The sequence below is a fragment of the Lynx rufus genome, unplaced genomic scaffold (genome assembly GCF_022079265.1).
Source record: "Lynx rufus isolate CCGP_SWC_20201006 ecotype Redwood Valley unplaced genomic scaffold, mLynRuf1.p SCAF_18, whole genome shotgun sequence".
Classification (NCBI taxonomy): Eukaryota; Metazoa; Chordata; class Mammalia; order Carnivora; family Felidae; genus Lynx; species Lynx rufus.
The window spans coordinates 38,184,062-38,207,910 of NW_025814832.1; the positions used below are offsets into that span (position 1 = coordinate 38,184,062).

Here is a 23,849-nt window from a genome sequence, read left to right on the forward strand (position 1 = left end):
TCTGTAGCCCATATTCTTGTGTGAAAACCTGTAAGAAGCTCTTTCTTTAAAAATGCTACTAAGGAGGACCTTTGGGAAGGCCCTAAGAGAACCAGAACTGTTTAAAACTTCCTGGGGTCAAAGGGCTGGTAAAGATGTATAAACACTTCCCTATTATGAGGTAACCTCTAGGCTTTGGTAGTTTAAGCTGAGAATGTTTTGAGATAGCAACAAGAAAAACGTAGCTTTTGGTATTTAATGTAGAATTAACTTTAATCTTCGTTCAAAATGGACCACTTTTCATTTATAGCTAAATGTTACACTTTTTATAAAGAATGGGATAATCTTTTGTAGCAAATAGTAAGTTTTATATAATCTTCTATTTTCCATGTCACATTATTCTTTAATTAAAAAAAAATTCTTCCCCTTTTTCCACAGGACTTCCTGATCCATTTGCTAAGGTGGTGGTTGATGGATCTGGGCAATGCCATTCTACAGATACTGTGAAGAATACACTTGATCCAAAGTGGAATCAGCATTATGACCTGTAGGTTTAAATGATTCATTTGAAATGAAACATAGAATCAATATTATTTGATATAGTATTTGAAAAGAATCACTAAAAATAATCAGAGTTTGATCTGTGGTATAATTTGGTCTTCACAGAGGGGCACAAAACCTAGTGGGAAGGTACTGTGACTTATAGCTGGTTTTGGAAGATGAAATGCTCTTAGTAAGCCTATGGAGAATAAAACGTATATGCAGTATAGAGCAACCCCGTCCCATCTTCTTTCGGTTAAATAAAGGTATTAATTTACTTTAGGTCAGTTATGAGTATAAAACCAGAAATCGTAATTGGAGTGCACTCATAGACATTCTTTGTGCTTTTATAGGGATGGTTTCTTTTTTTCAAATTTTAATCACAGTGCTATATGCACCATTCTAAAAAGTGCATAATACTGTAAGGCTTTTTTTTAAAAAAATATTTATTTTTATTTTTGAGAGAGACAGAGAGAGGGTAAAAACAGGGGAGGGGTAGAGAGAGAGGGAGACCCAGAATCCGAAGCAGGCTCCAGGCTCTGAGCTGTCAGTGCACAGTACAATGTGGGGCTCGAACCCACAAACAGTGGGATCATGAGGTGAGCCCAAGTCAGACGCTTAACCGACTAAGCCACTGGGGTGCCCCAATGTTGTAAGGCTTGTAATGGGAAACTGCAGTTTGCCGCCCCATCCTTATTCCTGATTCCCATTCTCAAGGTAACTAGAGTTACTTTGATTGTTTAGTCTGGTATTTTCTTCTCTTTCTAGATCTCATGCTTACTTTATACATCTGTCTGTATATGGGGTGGAGGCGGGGGGGAGATGCAGAGATTTAGTGTATGCATACTTTTAGGTGTTATTTTTACATTTCTTACCATAGAAGAAGATTTAGCTTTTACAACTGATCTCTCTCATCCCTGTTCCTACAGCACCCACGTGGCCCTTCCTTTCTCCGAGCCCTCCATTTGAACCTTTTTGGTTAAATCATTGTTCTGTATTTACATTATGATCATGTAACTATTCATAACTGAGTCGCATGGTGTGCAGTGATTACATTTCCTCTCTTGATAAATTTTGTTTTTCTGGAATTAACTATCTTATTTTGCCATCTGGAATTAACTATCTTATTTTGCCATTTGTTTAGTTTTCTATCTGTCGCATTAATTAATTCCTAGACTCTCCTACAGGAGTGGACATTTCTGCATATATTCAACCGCATGAGCTATTCTATTGGCTTTGTTTCCTTGTTGGAGATCTCCCTCCTGAAACCTTTGGCCTCTTCCTCCACGCTGGTCTGGTGGTCTAAGCTGGTCTAGGACCTGCTGCACAACTGTCCAGGAACCTCCTTTATCATTATGTTGGGAATTTCCTTTGTCTTTTCTGGGTTCAGTGATTTCCCATTTTTTGTTATTCCCTGTTTCGATGAAGTCGGTCTTTCATGGTCATCTTGAGAAAGAGTACAAAGATAGGGAAAATTTCTTTGAGATCTTGTCTGAAAATGTACTTTGTCTTTCTCAATGGATAGTTTGATTATAACCTTCTAGGTAAGACACGCATTTCTCTCCAAATTGTGAATATATGCTCCATTGTTGTCTAGGTCTAGACCAGCACTTGAACAGAAATATAATGTGAGCCACAAATGGAAGCTTGTCTGTAATTTTAAATTTTGCAATAGCCACATTTAAAAAAGTTAATAGGGACACCTGGGTGGCCCAGTTGGTTGTGTTCAACTCTTGATTTTGGCTCAGGTCATGATCTCACAGTTCACGAGTTCGAGCCCCACATCAGGCTTTGTGCTGACAGTGCGGAGCCTGCTTGGGATTCTCTCTCTCTCTCCCTCTCTCTGCCCGTCCCCCACTGTCTCTGTCTCTCTCTCTCAAAATAAATAAAAGTTAATAAAAAAGATTAAGCCTAATAAACATATTTAATTTAGTATATCTGAAATATTCTCATTTCAACATGTAATCAAGATAAAATAATTATGGTCTTTTTTTCTTATAAATAAATGCATAGGTTAAAAAAATAAACATTTCTCAGCTAAGTCTGAGATCTTAGGGGTTTGTTTGCACTTACAGAGTGCCTCAATTTGGACTAGCCTTAAGTACTCAATAGCTCCATGTGACTGGTGACTGCCCTTTTGAATAGTGCAGTTTCAGAGTATCATTAATGGCATCCTGATTTTGGTCTTACTTGATTATTGTTTTTCACTGGAAGATTTCAGGGTATTCTCTTTATGCCGCATAATAAATTTTTTGATGATGGACTTGGTATATATGTTACATAGTGCTTGGTACTTATTGGGACCTTTTAATATGGATAAACTCTTTAAAAAAATTAAAAAGTTTTTAATTCCAGGATAGTTTTTTTATTTTTAAATTAAAAAAAATATTTTTAATGTTTATTTATTTTTAAGAGAGAGAACAAGTGGGGGAGGGGCAGAGAGAGAGGGAGACACAGAATCTGAAGCAGCCTTCAGGATCTGAGCTGTCAGCACAGGGCCCTACGTGGGGCTCGAACCCACGAACCGTGAGATCATGACCTGGGCTGAAGTTGGATGCTTAACGAACTGAGCTACCCAGGCGCCCCTAATTCCAGTATAGTTAACATACAGTGTTCTATTAGTTTCAGGTATACAGTACAGTGATTCAGCTTCCATTTATTACTCAGTGTTCATCAAGATAAATGTACTCTTGGGGCTCCTTGGTGGCTAAGTTGGTTGAGCAACTGACTTGATTTCAGCTTGGGTAATGATCCCCAGGGTCATGGAATTGAGCCCTGCGTTGGGCTCCACACTGAGCGTGGAGCCTGCTTGGGATTCTCCCTTGCTGTCTCCCCTGTGCCCCTCTTCCTGCTCATGCTCTCTCTAAAAAAAATAATAATAAATAAAAAATAAATGTACTTTTAATCCCCTTCACTTTTTTCACCTGTCCCCCCATCCACTTCCCCTCTGGTAATCATTTGTGTGTTCTCTATAGTTAAGAGTTTGTTTTTTGGTTTGTCTCTCTCTCTCTCTCTCTTCTTTTTTTTTTTTCCTTTGTTCGTTTGTTTTATTTCTTAAATTCCACATATGAGTAAAATCATTTGGTATTTGTCTTTCTCTGTCTTATTTTGTAACATTATACTCTCTAGAGCCATCCATGTTGTTGCAAATGGCAAGATTTCATTCTTTCTTATGGCTGAATAATATTCCATTCTTTATCCATTCATATCTTTATGGACACGGGCTGTTTCCATAATTTGGCTTTTGCAAATACTGCTGCAATAGACATGGGGGTGCATACATCCCTTGGATGTTTTCATATTCTTGGGGTAAATACCCAGTAGTGTGATTACTGGATTGTAGGGTAGTTCTATTTGTAACTTTTTGAAGAACCTTCATATTGTCTTCCACAGTGGCTGCACCACTTTGCACTCCCACCAACAGTGCATGAGGGTTCTTTTTTCACCATATCCTCGCCAACACTTACTATTTCTTGAATTTTTGATTTTAGACATTCTGATAGGTGTTAGGTAATATCTCATTGTGGTTTTGATACACATTTACTTGATGATGAGTGAGTTTTCATGTGTCTCTTGGCCATTTATATATCTTTGGAGAAATGTCTGTTCATATCTTCTGCGCATTTTTATTTTTTAATTATTTTTAAAAAATATTTATTTATTTTTGAGAGAGTGAGAGAGAGCAAGCATTTGCGAGTGAGGGAAGGGCAGAAATAGAGGGGGACAGAGGATCCAAAGTGGGCTTCGTGCTGACAGCAGAAATCAAAAACCATGAGATCATAACCTGAGCTGAAGTCGAACGCTTAACCGACTGAGCCACCCAGGCATACCTCTTCTGTGCATTTTTAAATTGGATTGTTTGTGGTTTTTTTTGATGTTGAGTTGTGTAAGTTCTTTATATTTTAGATACTAACCCTTTACTGGGTATGTCATGTGCAAGTATCTTCTCCCATTCAGTAGATCGTCTTTTATTTTTGTCTGTTGTTTCCTTTTCTGTGCAGAAGCTTTTTATTTTGATGTAGTCCCAGTAGTTTATTTTTCTTTTGTTTCCCTTGTCACAGGAGACATGTCTAGAAAGATGTTGTTATGGCTGATGTCAGAGAAATAACTGCCTGTGCCTCTTCTGGATGCTGAAACTCTTTAGTTATGAGGAAATTTTGTCTTTTTTATTTGTTTTTTTGAAGATTTTATTTTTAATCTCTGCACCCATCGTGGGGCTCAAATTCACAACCCCAAGATCAAGAGTCGCATGCTGCACTGACTGAGCTAGCCAGGTGCCCCTGTCTTTATTTATTATAGGTGATTTCTTCTCCATTTTCTATTTCCTTTCCTGGAACTCCTGTTACTTGGATGTTACCCCTTCTGAATTGATTATCATTTAGTTGTCCTATCTCTTTTCTCTCATATTGTATCTCCAGTGGAAGAAAATATTTTTGTTTCAGTAAAAAATTAAAAACTATGATGAACTATCTGGGCTGTTTCCCCTACTTAGTTTTCCAACATTCCTTTTATTGTGATTTCTGCTCTCATATTTTTAGCTTGCAAGATCACTTTGCTTACTGACTCTCCGTTTTTCGTAATTTCGTCTTATTTCTTGGATGCAAGAGAAGTGAGTTTTGTTGCTTGTATTGCCTCTCTTTTGTCAAGGTTCCTTTTTTTTTTTTCCTGTTAGTTTGATTTGGGTTTCTGTTTTTTTATATTTAAGGGGAGGCACTTCCATGTTGATTGGAAATTCTGTGCCCATGGGTAGGGGTAGTCCGCTTGCTAGGGTAATCAGGTGTGGCTGTGACATATTCATTGCACAGAATTCTGCTGTTTCCTGCCCGGGGCTATATATTCTTGGATGCTAGTGTTCTTGGAGCTGAAGAGTGTAAGAATGCTAGGAGGTCCCTCTATTGACTGTACTAACCTCTTCTTAGTATCCATGCTTTTATAATGGACTTTTACCTTCTCCCTCAGCTGTGCCTGGTGTCCCTGAGTAGAGAACTTTTCAGAGAGTAAAGCGTACATCTCCTGCTGGGGTTGAGGATGACCTGGGTCAAGGAGGGGATTCAGGAGGGCTTTCCATTCCTTTTCAGTAATTTCACCAGTCCTTCTGTTTTAGCCCCACCGTCGCTGTTAGAGTATCTTGGGCTAATAAGTTGGAAATATTTCAGGGATGGGGTGGCAGTAATAGTCTTGTTTCTTATCTGTTGCTCCCTGCAGGTGTAGGTGTCAGTTTTCTCCAGGTTGCTAATTCTGTTACTATATGTTTTCTATACCTCTACCATTTTGTCAGCATATCTCATGTTATAAACATGTTAACTGCCCTGATATCCTGACCTTTAAGTCTTTGGTCTTTTAAGCTTTTTGAGCTTTCTACTTCACTCTTCATCAATTTCAGTTTTTCTTCAAAATGTTCCACTTGCCTTACCTACAAAAATGAATTTTACATCTCCCATCAAACGTTTATGCCTGACACCTCACATACTTACTTCTAGACAATGAGTTCTAACCCACCCCCTAGCAGAGTACCCAGCTCAGCCTAGACTCTGGACAGTTATTTAAATTTGACCTTCTAAACCACATGTGAACAAACATGTTTCTCCTAAAACATTGAGATACTGAGAGGCAGTTCAGAATAAGGCTTTTTTGTGTGCCCCTCAGTGCTATGGCTCAGTGACTCCAAGTTAGTAGGCAAATAAATAGGAACTAAAAAAGTAGGCAATAGAGAGAAGTGAGACTACCTGGCTTCCCACCACCCAGCCCCCCACTTATTTGTTTGATGATTAGCTCAGTGTTTAACCCCTCGTGTGTCAGTTTCCATTGGTGACAGCAACAATAATGCCTACTTTAAATTTTTTTTTTCAACGTTTATTTATTTTTGGGACAGAGAGAGACAGAGCATGAACGGGGGAGGGGCAGAGAGAGAGGGAGACACAGAATCGGAAACAGGCTCCAGGCTCCGAGCCATCAGCACAGAGCCCGACGCGGGGCTCGAACTCACGGACCGCGAGATCGTGACCTGGCTGAAGTCGGACGCTTAACCGACTGCGCCACCCAGGCGCCCCAATAATGCCTACTTTAGACGACTGATAGGAAGATGCAGTGAGATAACCCCTGCAAAGTGCTTAGACTAGTACCTCACAGGTAATCCTCAAATGTCAGACGCTTTTAGTAAATATGTTAGGTCGCACCTTTTTTATTACTTGATTTGACCTGTGGTGATTTTGAAATCCCAACTGTAATAAGCTACTGTCTGTGTAACTGACTCAGCTTTTGAGTTCTTAATCAGATTGTTTTAAGCCGTCTCTTTAAGCTTCAGTCACATTTAAATTCAGCCAGAGACCCAGGTATAACAGTGCATAAGACGTAGTCTCACAAGCTTTCAGCTAAGTGGTGTATAGACACAAGTGAATAGGAAATTATAAACAGTATGATAAGAATATGGGGAAGTATAGGTGCCCTGGAAATACACAGAACTTTTTTATATGAATTTAGGAGTTAAGGACAGCCTCCTAGAAAAGTGGCATTTAGGCTTAGACCTTATGTGGGAGTTAATTTGAAAAAGGAAACGGGGGATGGCTCTAAGCAAAAGTAGTCTGTGTGAAGACCCAGAGGTGAAAGAGAACATGACTCTGAAAACAGTTGGAGGGGCAGCATTGGGGAGTTCACATCAGGTAAGGGGAGTTCGGCATAGGACAAGCAAAGAGAGGCAAGTAGGAACCAGCTCATGAAGGTCCTTGAAAGCCTACTAATAAGTTTGAACGCTCTCCTTAAAGCAGCGGAGAGCAATGAAAAAAGGTTTTAAGTGGGGAAATGCTATCATCAAGTTTATATCCAAGAGCAGACACTTAGGCGGTAACCGTGGAGAAGGGCTTTGAGGGAGACAAAGATGGCAAGGAGACTAGTTCCTACACTGTGGAGTGTGGGGCGACCTGATCGGGTGGGGAAAGCATGGATATAGGCAAAACAAAGGAGGTAGTGAATCCACTGGATACGCTGCAGGGGAGCAGGGGGCAGGATAGCAAAGGAAATACTGTCTGCCAGGAAGCAGTGGTGGGGGGCTCTAATTAGGGGGAGGGAGGGTGGGAGTATAGGAACATATGGAGTTTTCCTTTTTTGGTACCTGTACCTGACCCTAGCCCATTGGTCGGCTGGGGTCTGTGGATATTTTGAGGTGGGTCTCTTCATGAGCCTTTGCATGCAGCTGGGTGGTCACTGTGGCCGGCCCCTCTTACCTTACTCAGGTTTCCATTGCTCAAGCTTGTTGACTAAAAGGGGCCCCTGTTTTCCCCCCTGACAGGTCGACAATCACAAATCTTTGGCATTTGGGCGGAGGGCTCATCTTCAGTATCTGCTTCATGCTAGACCTAGGGGAGGGGTGTCCCTACCTAAACCTGTCAGTCCGTCAGGGGTTCTGTGCAGTTATAGACCAGAGCGTGGTACCACATTAACGTGCTGATCAGCGAGATTCCCTGGTGGCCAGGTCCATGGGATTTATGGGGAGGGGACTCTCTGATGGTATGGCCTGGAATTCTTGTTGGACCATCATTAGTATGTGGAATTGTTGGGTCCAGCAAATAGAAATGATGACCTCATGTTAGAAAAGTGGTAATGTGAATGTAGACATTCTAAATATTTGATTATGGCCTTAAAACTAAAAAAAAAAATTATGTCACACTATATACACTGAAATCACACTATATTTTGTGCTCTGCTGGGTTTGGGTCACAGGCTGTGTTTGCTGACCCCTGCCTTACACGCCTTGCTTCTACAGTCCTCAACACAGCAGCTAGAGTGATGTTGTTAAAACGTATTTCAAATCTTGTTACTCCTTTGCTGCACGTCTCCCATTGGCTTCCTGCCTTACTTGGAGAGAAGACCAGAGTTCACACCATGGCTGACAAGGCCCTTTATGATTTGTGCCTGATTGGTTAGAGCAGGCTAACTGATGGAATAGGCAAACCCAAATTGTCAGTGTCTTCATACAAGAGCAATGTATTTTGTATAAAAGTTCATTTGGCAGGGAGGTGATTTCACTGTCTCACAGTCATTCCAGGACACAATTGACAGACGTTCCTCTGTTTTCAGTGTACGTTCTCAAGGTCTCTCTGGGCCTTGACAGCATAAGGGTGCTTATGCCAGTGGTGGGCTATTCTAAGGCACGGGGATCAATACTTTATCATGCTGGGGAATCAGGCTTGGGGAACCGATTTAATGTGATTTTGTTTTAATGCTTGATCTGGGGTGCTGTAGCTGTTTAATAATTGATTCTGGTTGTAGAATTTTGATATACCATGCAGTAGATACTTGCCAGGTTAGGCCTGTTAGGTCTCTTTGAAAATTGGTGCATGCATGTTGGATGTTTTCAACCAGAGTTTTCCCATTTGTAAGCAACAGAAATGAAATTCAAATTGGCTTAATTTTTAAAAAGGGAATGGATTAGCTTGCATAATTAAAAGTCCAGTAGGGATAGGCATGCTTTATGCACAGCTGGATCTAAGTGTGGTTTCCCTGTTTCTCATTGAAAAGTTTTAGTTCTCACTTCAGTGGTTTTGGCTTTTTTACGTACTAGGTGAATTTTTCTGCTATTACTGCTTTACTGAATGACACTTGAAGATCAAGGTTGCTGGACCAAAAATTTGACCACTTAGAGGCAATGAAATATAGTTAGGATTCTACTGATATAATTATGTTATTTTATTATATTTTTGCATGGGATGGCACCATGTGAACAATTGGCTGTGGTAGAGCTCTTAACGTACGTGCAGGTATACGCACAGACAAGTGTAGTAACGCTTTCCCCTGCTCTGCTTGTCTGCAGGCAGTGAAGTGAAATCTGCAAGAGTCCTGCTCGCTCAAGGCCTGCATACAGGAAAGAAGCAGGGGAAAAGCGTTACAATCAGCTTTTGTTCTACAGCATTTTAAAACCCACCAGGTATGTCAGATTTTTGGTCTGTCAGCCTTGACAATGCCCCTTGAAAACTGAGTACTCTTTGAAATGATAGGCCATGTCATTGAAATGTTTTTTAAATGTGACTGTGATAAAAGCTCTTGTAAGATTTTTGTTCTTGGAAAGAAATTTCAGAAACCTGTAGTGTTATTTGACACTAGCTACTAAAATAGTTTTTTTTACTACCACATTGTTAGCCAGTCTGAGAGTGGCAGATGTGATGAAGGATATATTAAAAATTCTTTATAGATTTTTACTTACAAGATGTAAAAAAAATTTAAAGTCAATCTTGTGGGATTGATTGAACTCAAAACATATTTTGCATTATCTAACCATACTCTGAAACATTTGTGACTTTAGACTACAAAAGCAAAAGAAAAAATTTTACATTCACTACTTGTAGTTGCCAAGTTACTCATTCAGTTATGTTGTTTTTTAGGTATATTGGAAAGTCTGATTCAGTTACGATCAGTGTATGGAATCACAAGAAGATCCATAAAAAACAAGGTGCTGGATTTCTTGGTTGTGTTCGACTTCTTTCCAATGCCATCAACCGCCTCAAAGACACTGGTTGTGAGTAGATACGAGTGTTTTTTAAAATATAAAAATATAGGGCACACACGTTAGGCTCTGTGCTGACAGCTCAGAGCCTGGAGCCTGCTTCAGATTCTGTGTCTCCCTCTCTCTCTGCCCCTCCCCTGCTCGTGCTCTGTTTGTCTCACTCAAAAATAAATAAACATTAAAAAATTTTTTTTTTAAAAATATAGGACACTTACATGGCTCAGGTCATGATCTCATTGTTCATGAGTTCAATTTCCGTATCAGGTAGCTTGAACCCCACTTGGTGTGAGCATGAGCCCTGCTTCAGGTAAAAAAACATGAGCCCTGCTTTCGGTGAGCCCCACCTCTCTCTCTCTCCCTCTCTCCCTCCCTCCCTCCCTCCCTCTCTCTGCCCCTTGTGAGATTCTCTCTCTCTGCCCCTCACTCACTTGTGTCCCCCCTCAAAAAAAAATATGTATGTGTATGTTTGTTTTTGCAGGGGGTGGGCAGGGATCCAAAAATTTAACTTCCTATGTATGTTTGAAACATTGGTAAAAATTCTTGTTTAAATTTATTTTATGGACTTTATAAAAAGAATGAAACATTTAAAATAGACTTGAACTGAATCAGAGCTGATACTTAGTGTACAGTGAATTTATAAGTGTTAGGAAATGTTTGATATCCAAGAGTAAAAAGAAGGGTGTCAAAGTGTATATGCCTTTTTAAAATTTTTTAGCACCCTTCTCTGGTTTTGGTGGATTAATGAGATAAAATGAGTTTTATTTAGGTGACTGGAGTGTTTAAGGTGGCAATTAAAGGAGAATTATTAGTGAATAAGAATGATATATAAAACTAAAAAAAGTTAAAAGTTCTAGAAAGGTAAGACGTTGAATGTAAGACAGCTGTGTTAACTGCTTAATTATAGCTTAGTTTTACACTAGCCTGGGCATTTAGAAGATCAGACCAAGGTTAAGACATTAGAAATGATTTTAAATCTTTTTTTTTTTTTTTTAATTTTTTTTTTCAACGTTTATTTATTTTTGGGACAGAGAGAGAGAGCACGAACGGGGGAGGGGCAGAGAGAGAGGGAGACACAGAATCGGAAACAGGCTCCAGGCTCTGAGCCATCAGCCCAGAGCCCGATGCGGGGCTCGAACTCACGGACCGCGAGATCGTGACCTGGCTGAAGTCGGACGCTTAGCCGACTGCGCCACCCAGGCGCCCCTAGAAATGATTTTAGTATTGGATTGGCAGTAACCAGGTGACAAAACATCTTTTTGGAAGGTCTTTCTTTTGGGACATAGCTGAAGATAACTTTTTTGACAAAATTTTTTGTTGTTTTTACAGAATTCTTTTTCATATAATGTAAAAAATATTGCTAGTCATTCATTGTCATGGGATTTTAGTCCAGATACCTCTGCTAAACAGAAATTCACATGGAATCTAGCTAAAGAAATTAATAAAAAAAGAGTAAATTTTTCTTGGAGTATTAGATACATTAAGAGACAATCCCTTTTACTGTAATATGATACCACAGTCCAGATATATAAGTATTGATCTGTTAAGAAGAAAAAGGGAGAAAATTGCGCCAGAAGCTCTGAGTCAGGGGAATTTAAAGGCACTTGAGAATTTCTTGTATTTCTGAGTTGACAAGGTGGCTGACCCAAAAGGAAATGGAGGACGCTGGGATGGGAAGAGGTCTAGTATATAAAAATGAACTATTTTATTACCCAACCCAGCAGGCAAACTGAAGACTTACAGGCCACATGGATGACCTTATCTTTGGTTCATTTTAGCCAGCATTTATCAAACCTTTAATGTGCCAGGTACTGTTCAAATCCATGGTAGATGTAAAGGTGAAAAAGGGCATGGATCCTGTCCTCTGAGAAACCAGGGCAAAGGCCTGCTGGCCTCTGCTGGCAGAGGGAGCAGGACACACTGGAAAGACTGAACAAGAGAAGAGGAATTGCCTTGCAGAAGTCTACTGTACAGTTGATTTGGTAGCGTCCGTTTATTTTGCAAGGGGAAAAAATGTCTCTTTTTGGCTGGATAAATCTGGTGGGACACAGATTTTTCTTTGTGCTGCCTGTGGATGTTTCATTGCATTTATTTCCTTGACCTTTTTGATGTGCAATAATACTTAATTTATCAAACCTTTATTGAGCACACTGTACAGCGTTCTGCCAGTTAGGAGCAGAGAATTCAAAGACTAATGTATGGTCTCCTCCTTTTTATCAATTCATGACTTCTTTGAATAGATGGCATGCATATATATATATATATATATATATATATATACACACACACATAGTTGTAAAAGAATTCAGTTTTAAGTGCTATAATCAAAGTAAAAGCAGCGTGCTGTGGGTGACACTGTTCCTTCCTGTAACTGGCCAGGTCAGTGTTAAGTCTGTTCTATTGATGAGGCATGAGAGAATAAATGAGTTGCTCCTAAATGAGTTAGTAGAACTGACTCAAACCCTTATCTTACAGTTTATACTTGGCTTCTTATTAATATTTACTTTACGTGTATGGAGGTCATTTGAAATGGTTAGATAAAAAATAACAGTGATAATAACTCACATTTATTGAACACTTACATGCCAGGTACCTAAGAGTTTTACATAATTACCTGATTTGATCCTTCAAAAATATGAGGTGTAGGTACTACGTGAGAAAATCAAGACTCAGGGATAAATTGCTTAAGAACAACAGCTATTAAGTGACAAGCCAAGACTCAAGACAAGTGTCTGAAATCTTTGGAGAAAAAGTAATTGGATGTTGGCAATGTATATACACCAGTGACTTAGAGTTTTTGAAATCCAAATTTATCAAAACTGTTGTTAAGACATTTGTACCGGGGCGCCTGGGTGGCGCAGTCGGTTAAGCGTCCGACTTCAGCCAGGTCACGATCTCGCGGTCCGTGAGTTCGAGCCCCGCGTCAGGCTCTGGGCTGATGGCTCGGAGCCTGGAGCCTGTTTCCGATTCTGTGTCTCCCTCTCTCTCTGCCCCTCCCCCGTTCATGCTCTGTCTCTCTCTGTCCCAAAAATAAATAAACGTTGAAAAAAAAAATTAAAAAAAAAAAAAGACATTTGTACCAATTATATATACAGTTAGAGATTTTAAATGTTTGTTTCATCTTTAAAATGTTATTATTTAAATTATAGGCCTGGTTGCCATTGGATTATGGAAATTTACCATCACTCTATAGATGTTAGAAGCTCTGATATCAGCTTATTTTTTAATTGCTTTTTTTGTTGATTTCAAATAGATCAGAGGTTGGATCTATGCAAGCTTGGGCCAAATGACAACGATACAGTTAGAGGACAGATAGTAGGTAAGTGTGGAAATTTAAAGTTATGTGAAATTTTGGCATCATTCAGACTGACCTAAACTCTGTGTATCTTTTAAATCCAAGTACACTAACTATAGCTTCATTGTATTGGCTTAAATTAAATGAGTCACATAAAATATTTCCAACAGTGGATCCAGGTTCCTGGCTACCTTAATTTAAAAAATTATTTAAAAAAACCCCTTTAAACTATGAATAATATAAAAAAAAATAGAGGCTCCTAATGTAAAGAACTATTGATCCCTTAGGCATTCATTTAAAGTATGCGAAATATATGGTAGCACACTAAGATAAACTTTTACAGATGATCTGAAAGTTTTCTAAAAATAATCCTTAAACTGGTTTTTGATAAGAATATTCTATTGAACTTTGTTTAATGCTTTACAGTTTTATAATAATTGTACTAATTGGAAAAAAAATGAAGGATAGTATAGCACTGATTGAAAAAGGGGAGAAGCTATTACTTTACTCATAAGGTCTGTCTTGAATTGATTCAGAGGAAGGGCTTAAAGGTAAAATTTTCTGAGACCTAAGAATTGATGGATTGAGCTTTGATCAAGATACATAGTGTGGTAGGGGTGCCTGAGTAGCTCAGTCAGTTAAGCGTCCAACTTTGGCTCAGGTCAGATCTCACGGCTCTTGGGTTCGAGCCCTGCCTCAGGCTCTCAGAGCTTGGAGCCTGCTTAGGATTCTGTCTCCCTCTCCCCCCCACCCCCACCCCCGCTTGTGTTCTTTCTCTTTCAAAAATAAACATTAAAAAAAAAAAAAAGATACATCATGTGGTAGGACACTGAGATGGACTCCTTTGAGGCTTCTTAAAAACAATAAAATGCAAGTGGGATCCCACCACTTCACTACAGAGCAGAATTTAGGGTAAGTTGATTGCATTATGAACCTGTCAGAGGTTTCAGTTACTGAAGTTACTTTTGAAGGGCTTCATTTTCCCAGGAAATGAATTGGGTTCATAGTTAGTGAATTGCCAGAGTAGCGACCTAACAAAGCCCTGTTGTAGTTACCACAGGGAAGTATCTACACTGCAGCCTTATTGAGAATTCCTGTCATTCTTAGATTGAGAAGGGAGTAAAAAAAACCTCAAAAATAAATGCTGGCATATAAAACTTTAAAGTAAGAACAATCACATTTAATTTGATTTCGCATGTCATATAATATTTGCCAACTAATGTCCAGTAGTAACAAAATAGTTTTACTAGGTGTAAATTGGCATTTATAAAAACAATCAGCTTTCCTTTGTCAGCAATTAGAAATATATCTATGGGGTATACTGTATAAAAAAGGAATGTTTTACTTTAAAATGTGTGCATGTGTAGTTAAATTTGAAGCTTTTGTATGAATTTAGTTTTCATAGTAGAGATGAGTTGGACTCACACATTATGCTTCATGATCCTGCCATTTAAAAACAGAATGAGTTCCAGTTCTTGCTGAATTAGACCTTTGCAAATAATTATAGGGGTACCTGGGTGGCTCGTCTATTAAGTATCCAACTCTCGATTTTGGCTCAGGTCATGATCTCATGGTTTGTGAGTTTAAGCCCTGTGTTGGGCTCTGTGCTGACAGTACAGTCTGCTTGGGATTCTCTCTCTCCCTCTCTCTCAGCCCCTCCCCTGCTCATGCTCTCTCTCTCCCCCTCTCAAAATAAACATTAAAAAAATAATTATATTCATAACACTTTTTGAGAAATGAAGAAAAGTATGCTAGAATACTAATTTTAAAAAATATATATCCCTTTCTAGTAATTTTATATACTTTTATGTGTGTATATTTTTTATGGTTTTGGTTCAGTGAATGTAAAATTTTTGTTTTCCTTCACTTACTGTAACCATTATTAGTGTTCAAGGGGTGAATTATATCAATATATCAAAACTTGATTATTGGACGGCTAAGTCATTTTTTTGCTATTATAACATTGAAAGTTGTAAGCATTTTTGGACACTTAGCTTTATCCTTTTCTTGGAGTATTACCTTAGGAAAAGATATCCCAGAGGTGCCTGGGTGGCTCACTCTGTTGAGCGTCCGACTTTGGCTCAGGTCATGATCTCACAGCCAGTGAGTTCGGGTCCCGCATCGGGCTCTGTGCTGACAGCTGAGAGCCTGGAGCCTGCTTTGGAGTCTGTGTTTCCCTCTCTGCCCCTCTCCTGTTCGTTATCTGTGTTTCAAAAAATAAAATGTTAAAAAAAAATCTACCAAATTGAGATGACTGATTCAAGTTTATAAATCTTTTCCCTGTTACGTTTAAAACTGTTACTCCGTTCTTCCCATGTCTTGTGAAGTTTTTCTTTTTTTGTTATAATATAAAAATAGAGAAGATAAGGAACACCCATAATATGCCATCCTTGTTATTAGCTTGATGTATATACCTTTTCTGTTTTTTTTAAATGAGATTATACTGTGCAGAATTTTAAATAACCTGTTTTAATCTGTCCTAAACATCTTTTGTTGTTGCTGTTGTTGTTCATAGATTTATTTCTAAAGCATTTTTGAAAGAGTGGGTTTTTTTAATGTTTTTAAAATTTATATATTTTTTTATTTTGAGAGAGAGTGCAAGCTGGAGGGTGGGGGGCAGAGAGAAGAGAGAGAATCCCAAGCAGGCTCTGCACTGTCAGCTTAGAGCCTGATGCGGGGCTTGATTCCGTGAACAATGAGATCATGACCTGAGCAAAAATCAAGAGCCAGACACTTAACTGACTGAGCCACCTAGGTCCCCCATTTCTATAGCATTTTTAGTGTTGTATAGTAGTCCATGGTGGGCAAATAATTAATGTAGCCAGTCAATTATTGCTGTTTATTTAGATTGTTTCTGATGTTTTAGTGCTAATGAACAGCGCTCTTATAAACATAGTACTTCTATGACTCCTTATATCGCTAGAATTAGACCATTTAAAAACACAAACCTAGAAATTGCTTAGGTGTCTTGTAATATAGCATTCTGGAGCTGAAGCTCATGAAATCCTTAATTTTGAGGCTTAATATTATTCTAAACAATGCTAATGAGAAAATACATAGTTTTTACAGTGATTATATATTGGTAAGCATTTCAGTTAGCTTTTCTGTATAAAAACTGGTTAATGTTTTCTAGTACAACTTTCATATAACATTTTGCTTATATTCACTGAAGAGAGGTGTATTACCATGTTGTCACCTATAAATGATACTCATATAAAGGAGTGATGTGTTGAACTTTCTGATTTTTCAAAAGTTTTACAGAACTGGATGATTTTAGAATTTTGAGATCCTTCCTAGAATGAAGGGTCTTAAAATATCATACTTTATGTAGTAACTATTTAGGAAGTTAGGTTATAGTTGGGGTACCGGGTGGCTCAGTCAGTTAAGCATCTGACTTCGGCTCAGGTCATGATCTCACAGTTCATGAGTTCGAGCCCCACATTGGGCTCTGCGCTGATGGTGCAGAGCCTGCTTGGGATTCCCTCCCCTCGCCCTTCCCCCCGCCCCTCTTTCTCTCCTCTCTCTCTGCCCCTCCCACCCCCTTGTATGAGTGCTCTTTCTTTTTCTCTCTCTCAAAAGAAATAGACGTTAAAAAAAAAAAAGTTTGGTTATAGTCAAATTTGCCTGTTCCTTTCTATCTTTGAGGAGAATTACCAAAAGTAGAATTAAAGAATATTAAAGCAGCAAGGAAGGACTTCAGGCTTATCAGTTAGCCTAGCTTCCTCATTATTTAGATTGGGATTATGTAAACTTTTAGGATTTTAAGTGTTTTGTTCAAGGTCACAGTGCTAAACTAGGTATTAGAGCCTGGTCTAGAGTTTACGTCTCTTGCTTCCAAATTTATAGTGGTAGTTTTACACCACACTAGATACTGATGTAGGGTTTTGACTTATGGAATCTAAGTGTTGCCCTGTTGCCAGAATCTGGTGTGTTTTGTTAAGTATTTTAAAGATGGGTCAAGAATTAAACCCAAATTGATACGAACTTTTCCAGTTCTTCTGTATGTGAATATACCTTTAATGCCTCTCTTAAGTATAGTAGGAGGCTTGCATTGCCCTATTACAATGGGCAGAAAGGATTTAGACTCCCCTCCATGAACATGATAAAGCATAGAAAATCATAAAATTCTAATATCACTCCTAAAGGGAAACATCTCATGGAAAAAGAAAATATAGAATTTATTAGAAGCTAAAGAATCCATTCTAAAGTATTAAGATAAGCCAGATGTCTTTAAAGATACATATTTTAAATTGTAGAAAATCTTTCTAGTAATTATTCTTAGTAATTTTTTTGTTGTGTTATAGTAAGCCTTCAGTCCAGAGACCGGATAGGCACAGGAGGACAAGTTGTGGACTGCAGTCGTTTATTTGATAATGATTTACCAGATGGGTAAGCTGAAATCATTAGAGAAATGTGTTGGTAATGTCCTTCAAATAATGACAAATAAGTTGACATTTATTGTATACTTTAGAAATTTGCTGATCAGTTCCAGAATCTAGATTTTCCTTGTACTTGGAAAATTAGCAAGGAACCTTGTCAAGTCAAATTTATAAAATAAACCATGAATTAAATGTGTTACATTTATTTTTTAAGAGTTTTGACTAGGAGACCATCAAATTTCTTGACAGATATCTCTGTCTTGTAAATACTATGTATTTAAAAGAACAACTTTTTTGCATGATTAAATTATTCAAAACAGGGCATATAAATGCTGAATCTGAGACATAACTCCATTTAGAGGGATGGAATAGAGATTTGTGGAGTAAAAATGACAAAAACATAGGAACATTTGTTGAGTATGTGTGTGTCAGATACTGTTGTAAGCATTTTATGTCAGACATTAGATCGTTTAACTCACATGCATGTGATTCTGGAATTAGACCATCCGGATTCCAGTCCTTCCTCTTCTGTTTACAAGCTTTATGGATTTAATCAGTTCATTTAACTTCTGTGAGCATTGGTTTATATTTACTTCTAGAAGAGGATGGTGATAATAGTGTATATGCCATAAATTGTGAGGATTAAAGGAGATCATTCGTGTAAAGCACTTAGCACAATGTTTGCATATAGTAAGTGCTTAATATATAGTAATATATTTTATATTATAAATATATATAATATTAAGATAATATATATAAATGATCAGCTACTGTTATTACTCCTGCCACTACTGTTGTTACCCTCATTCATTCCACAGATTAAAAACACTGGGTCAGAGAAGTTAAGTAACCTTGCCTTAAAGGCCACATAGTGGATGGTAGACTGGAACACAGACTTATTTAAGCCTTGATTCCACATCTCATGCTTTTGATCACTGCTTTCTCTGTTTGATACTAGTGCTGACACTTTCTGACTTCATTTTTAACTTGAATGAGGTGTAGTTTACGTACAATGAATTATTTCAAGTATATAATTGGTTGAGTTTTGACTTCAATTATTTTTGATACGGAATTTTACATCCAAGTCAGGGTATTTGCTCACTTTGTTTAAATTCTTAAAAATTGCCATAATTTAATTCTATTTATACCTTACTTTAGCTCCTTGATCTATATGTTAACTTTTGTGGATGGGATGTAGATTTTGGTAATTTTGAAGGGCAAGTTTGGGACGAAATAACTAAACAGTGTTAAGAGATTACAACAATGCAAGGCTTATTTTTCTAAGCTTTTGGTTCTTTATCGTACTTTTTTTCCCATTTGTTTTTATGATGTATCCTTTAAAAACTTGGTGTACATTTTATAATACAGTCGTACATACGTATAATTTACAAATTAATTGATAAATAATACTCCAGTACTGTATTCTGATTGTAATCACAGGAAAAGACCTCTTAGCATTTCTTTATTTCCTGGTTTTTATGGCCTCTAGAAACCTCTGCTTGGGTTTCAGTGGAAGTATTAATATTATTACATTTCTGTGGTCATTTGCCCTTTTTTTTTTATTGTTGTTACATGCATTAAAAAGTTATTGAGGAGGAAGTACCAATCTTTTTAAAAAACTAATTTGGGTAGGCTAAATGTTTTAAAAAGCTTTTATATGCTTTAATGTTAGATTTAATTTTAAAAATTAGATGTGATTTTTATTTTTAGTATGGCATTTTTTTTTTTTTTTGCCACTAAATTCTGAAGAAATAGTGTAATTTAGTTGAGCCTTAATGACATTATTGAAAAATTCTGAGTTTGGCTGATGGAGAATGTTAGGCACACCTCAGTGTAAATATTGTAGAAGTTTCAGAATTCCAGAAGATACAGTGTACATTTTAAAAATAAGTTGAAAAACATTCCTGTATTCTGTGTAATGATTTTCAGTTTGTCATTCCTGATTTATAACAGCAGATGTCTTCCTGGCTCGGTTATTGCCTTAAAAACATTCTGTATCCACCTTCTTCTTAATGCCTTATCTCTCAATTTTTATTTAAGCTGGGAAGAAAGGCGAACTGCCTCTGGAAGAATCCAGTATCTAAACCACATAACAAGAACTACACAGTGGGAACGCCCAACACGGTAAGAACATACAAATATCTTTCCCTGGTTGTGCTGTTTGCCTTCCTGAAGTTGTCACTTTCTGTTTATCTGTCAGTCTTACCAGATTTCCTTTCTTGGTTTATACTGCTCAAGATCAGTAGATCTTACAGCGAGTGCCATTATTATTTTTTTTTTAATTTTTTAACGTTTATTTATTTTTGAGAGAGAGACAGAGTGTGAGCAGGGGAGGGGCAGAGAGAGAGGGAGACGCAGAATCTGAAGCACGCTCCAGGCTCTGAGCTGTCAGCACAGAGCCCGACGTGGGGCTTGAACCCACAAACTGTGAGATCATGACCTGAGCTGAAGTCAGACGCTTCACCGACTGAGCCACCTGGGCACCCCCTAGCAAGTGCCATTATTATTTTCAAAAAGTAATTTTCGATGAAGGTTGTTTAGCAAGTCATCCTGTTATTGCAGCTCTAGGGCCTGTGAAGGTAATTAGTAAGTATTGATTAAATAAGTTAACCGAATAAATTGAGAAGCCATCTCATTTCTGGGACTGTTAAAATTTTTTTTGAGTCTGTTATTGAATGGCTATAAGAGAATATATATACCGGATCTTCATTTGTTCAGTCATGTAGGGGTACGATTATATCATTATATTACATCTAGTAAGGTCTGTGATCAAGATAAGAATGCAGATGCTCTGAGACCATATGGAGGGCCCCTTAACTTAGAGCGGGGAGCAAGGGGATGGTAGAAATTGCAAAGAAAAACTCTGAAGGAGGGGAATTTCTGAACTAAATCCTGAAGAATGTTCGAATTTTACCAGGTGAGGGGAAGGCGGTGAAGAGTGTTCAGAATGGTGGTAACCGTGATCACTCAGTTCACCAAATGGTTCTATGCCGGGCACTGTGCTCATCATTTGCTCTGTTAACAGGGAACGAGGCCGAACAGCCTTCATGGAGCTTAATGTGTAGAGACATGAGGAAGTAAGAGAATTTTTGGAAATTCCAAGAAAGTACTTTTTAAAGTAACTGATAATGAATAGGATAAGTGGCTGAGTTTCCTTTTTTGCTTTAAAAGTCAGAACAGAGTTTATTTGCCACTTCTAGTCAGTGTTTGTTTAGCCCTCCAACCCCTTTTCCTAAGCAGGTCTGGCACCAGACATAGATCATCAAATGGTTCTCTAAGTTATACCCACTTTTATTTATTGGGGATTAATTGCCGAACTCATTAAATCACAGTTTTCCCTATCATATTATGATTCTCAGGTAAAAGCTTAGCTCACGTTGGCATTTTAAAAGATACTTGAGAGTTGTATTTCTAGTATTAAACTGCCAAGGATTTTACTGAAGTCCAAGAACCTTTTTATTGTATCTGAGTGTAAATGAATGTGTACCTGTGTCAGTGCTTTAGTGAAGTCCATTTCCTTCTAACTCCTTTAACTGATGAAATTCACTTTAATTTCCACCAGTATAAAGTTGATTGTGGTTGTAAATGTTAGTTTAAAAATTAACTCTTGGGGCACCTGGCTGGCTTAGTTGGTTAAGTGTCTGCCTTTGGCTCAGGTCATGATCTCACGGTTTGTGGGTTCAAGCCCTGTGTCAGGGTCTGTGCTGACAGCTCAGAGCCTAGAGCCTGTTTCAGGTTCTGCGTCTCCCTCCCTCTCTGCCCCTCCCCTGCTCATGCTCTCTATCAAAAATAAATAAACATTGAAAAAAAAAATTAACTCTTGATTATCCTCTTACATTTTGGATTACCTACCAGTATACTGGAAGTTCTTTGAAGAGTCACATCATCATCTTTATTCAGTGTGTGTGTGTGTGTGTGTGTGTGTGTATGCCAAGCACTGTTCCAGGTACAGAGGGTATATATAGTGGGAAATGAACCAGGCAGACTTTCTTCTCTCAGTAAATATTCTAGTAAGGGAAAACAAGGGTACAGATTAAAAAAAAAAGTGTCAAATAATTGCTATGCTGAGAAACTAGGGTGATGTACTTACCAAATGCCTGGGTGACTACTTTAGGATTGAAGGTCAGGAAAGACCTCTCAGACATTTAAGCTTAAGCTATGATTTGAATGACAAGGAGGAGCCTGTCTGGCCTAGGGAGAATAAGAGAAAAAAGTTTTTGAGGTGGGAGGAAGAGCTCCTTTCCAGTACTAAAGGTAAACTGATCTTGGCAAGTTCAGGGAACAGGAGGAATGTGCAGAAGTGGAGTGAGAGAAAGGTGGGAAGTCAGATCTGAGAGGCAGGCCGAGGCTAAGTCAGGTAATGCTTTGTAAACTAGTACTCACATCTGTAAATATATGTGGATTTTGTATACAATGTAATTAAAATCAATATAAAATGATTTCAATAAATAACTGACCGTCTGCTTTATCATATGAGTTTGTACTTAGAGGTGTCAGGTTTACTTTGATTCAGAGTTCTTGAAATCATTCTATTTGCATTGATCACTCCATTTCCTTGTGATTGTCCCTGCAGTACATACATCGTCTAGAGAACTCTACTTTCGATATTGCACTTGAGTAACTTTTTTTTCCCCTGTTACTTTTCAATAGACCAGCATCTGAATATTCTAGTCCCGGCAGACCTCTTAGCTGCTTTGTTGATGAGAACACTCCAATTAGTGGAACAAATGGTGCAACATGTGGACAGTCTTCGGATCCCAGACTGGCCGAGAGGAGAGTCCGGTCACAACGACATAGAAATTACATGAGCAGGACACATTTACATACTCCTCCAGACCTACCAGAAGGCTATGGTATGACTAGCAGAGGAAAAAATAAAGTGTGATTTACTGATTTCAGCTTGCTAAGAAAGCCAGAAAATCAGCCGTAAAGAAGTTATTAATCTGGGTTTAGGGATTCAGCATGAAAATAAATGTGTAAAACCTCCCTATCTGAAAAGTCTTTGAAGTGGTAGCGGTCGGCCCGCCCAGCGGTTTGACTTGGGCTGGTCGTTTAACCTCAACCCTTTGGCACTTATTTTATAAAGACATGAGGTGAGTGACACCTCTCCTGGTCACAAAGCTATTGCTAAGAGTACACGGAACAATGTGAGATTACTTTGCCAATAGGCACAATGTAAAGGTAAAATGGTAGAGTTATCGATGATGATAATCTGAAGGCAGACCCACAGTGTAATTTTCTAGACCTGCATATTTAGAAGTGACTTCAAAAGCGTATTTCTGACAGTTCTGTATATTTGTGTTGTCTATAATTTTGGATCATCTGAATGATTTGGCTTCGTGTTGTAAATGACTTAGTCACTTCTATGTTTGTATAAAATTATTATAATTTTATATAATTTCCTAAATTGTAGAATTTCACATGGAAGATGACTTGAATCTTCTAGTTGAATACAGAACTTTTTTTTTTTTTTTTGAATACAGAACTTTCTAAATTAGTCACAACTTGTGAATGCTCTTGTAGATACTATGAACTTGTCTTTTCCTTTCTTGCTCAAAGTTAACCAAAGGAATTACATCCTCGCCCTCTCAACTGCCTGCAGATAAACCATTCTGGGCTGATGGTGACACCTAATGACCAACATTGGGAATCGCCTGATCTAACTTGTATTTTCTTTTTCCTCTACAGTATGTTGTAAACTGTTCTGCAAATGCAGAATTCTAGCTTTATTTTTTAAATATATTTTAACTCTTTAGTTAAAAAAACCCAATTTGTCCATTAATTGTGCTGTGCTGCACAGTTTAATGACCCAGGTAGCACAGTGATGAGAGCATGGACTTGGGAGACAGACCTGGGTTTATATCCTGGCTTTGCCACATGTTAGTTGTGTGACACTGGGCACATTAATTTCTCTGAGCCTCAATTTATCTTCCACAGAATGGGGAAATTGATAGTCCCAACCATGTAGGTTCATTGCAAGAGAGGAGGGGTGGTTTCATGTGAAGTGCCTGACACAAGGTCCAGCATAGGAAGCACTTAGTAAACTCTGGCTGTTATTAATGTTCAGACCCTAGAATAAAGTATCTTCTGTCATTTCTCTGTAATTGAGATTATAAGGCAAGCTGTTGGGAGTGGGGCGGTTATATTTTTATTTTACTTGTGT

The 23,849-nt window shown here is 38.1% G+C and overlaps 1 protein-coding gene across 1 annotated transcript in view; it reads left to right on the plus strand.

The window, feature by feature from the left end:
- SMURF2 (SMAD specific E3 ubiquitin protein ligase 2) overlaps positions 1–23,849 on the plus strand; it is a 120,532-nt gene that overhangs the window by 68,264 nt on the left and 28,419 nt on the right. The window contains exons 3-8 of the mRNA XM_047081585.1: positions 418–526; positions 9,894–10,027; positions 13,266–13,331; positions 17,612–17,696; positions 19,727–19,810; positions 22,337–22,539. Of these exons, the coding sequence (XP_046937541.1) occupies positions 418–526; positions 9,894–10,027; positions 13,266–13,331; positions 17,612–17,696; positions 19,727–19,810; positions 22,337–22,539 (681 nt within the window). The remainder of the gene's footprint in view (positions 1–417; positions 527–9,893; positions 10,028–13,265; positions 13,332–17,611; positions 17,697–19,726; positions 19,811–22,336; positions 22,540–23,849) is intronic.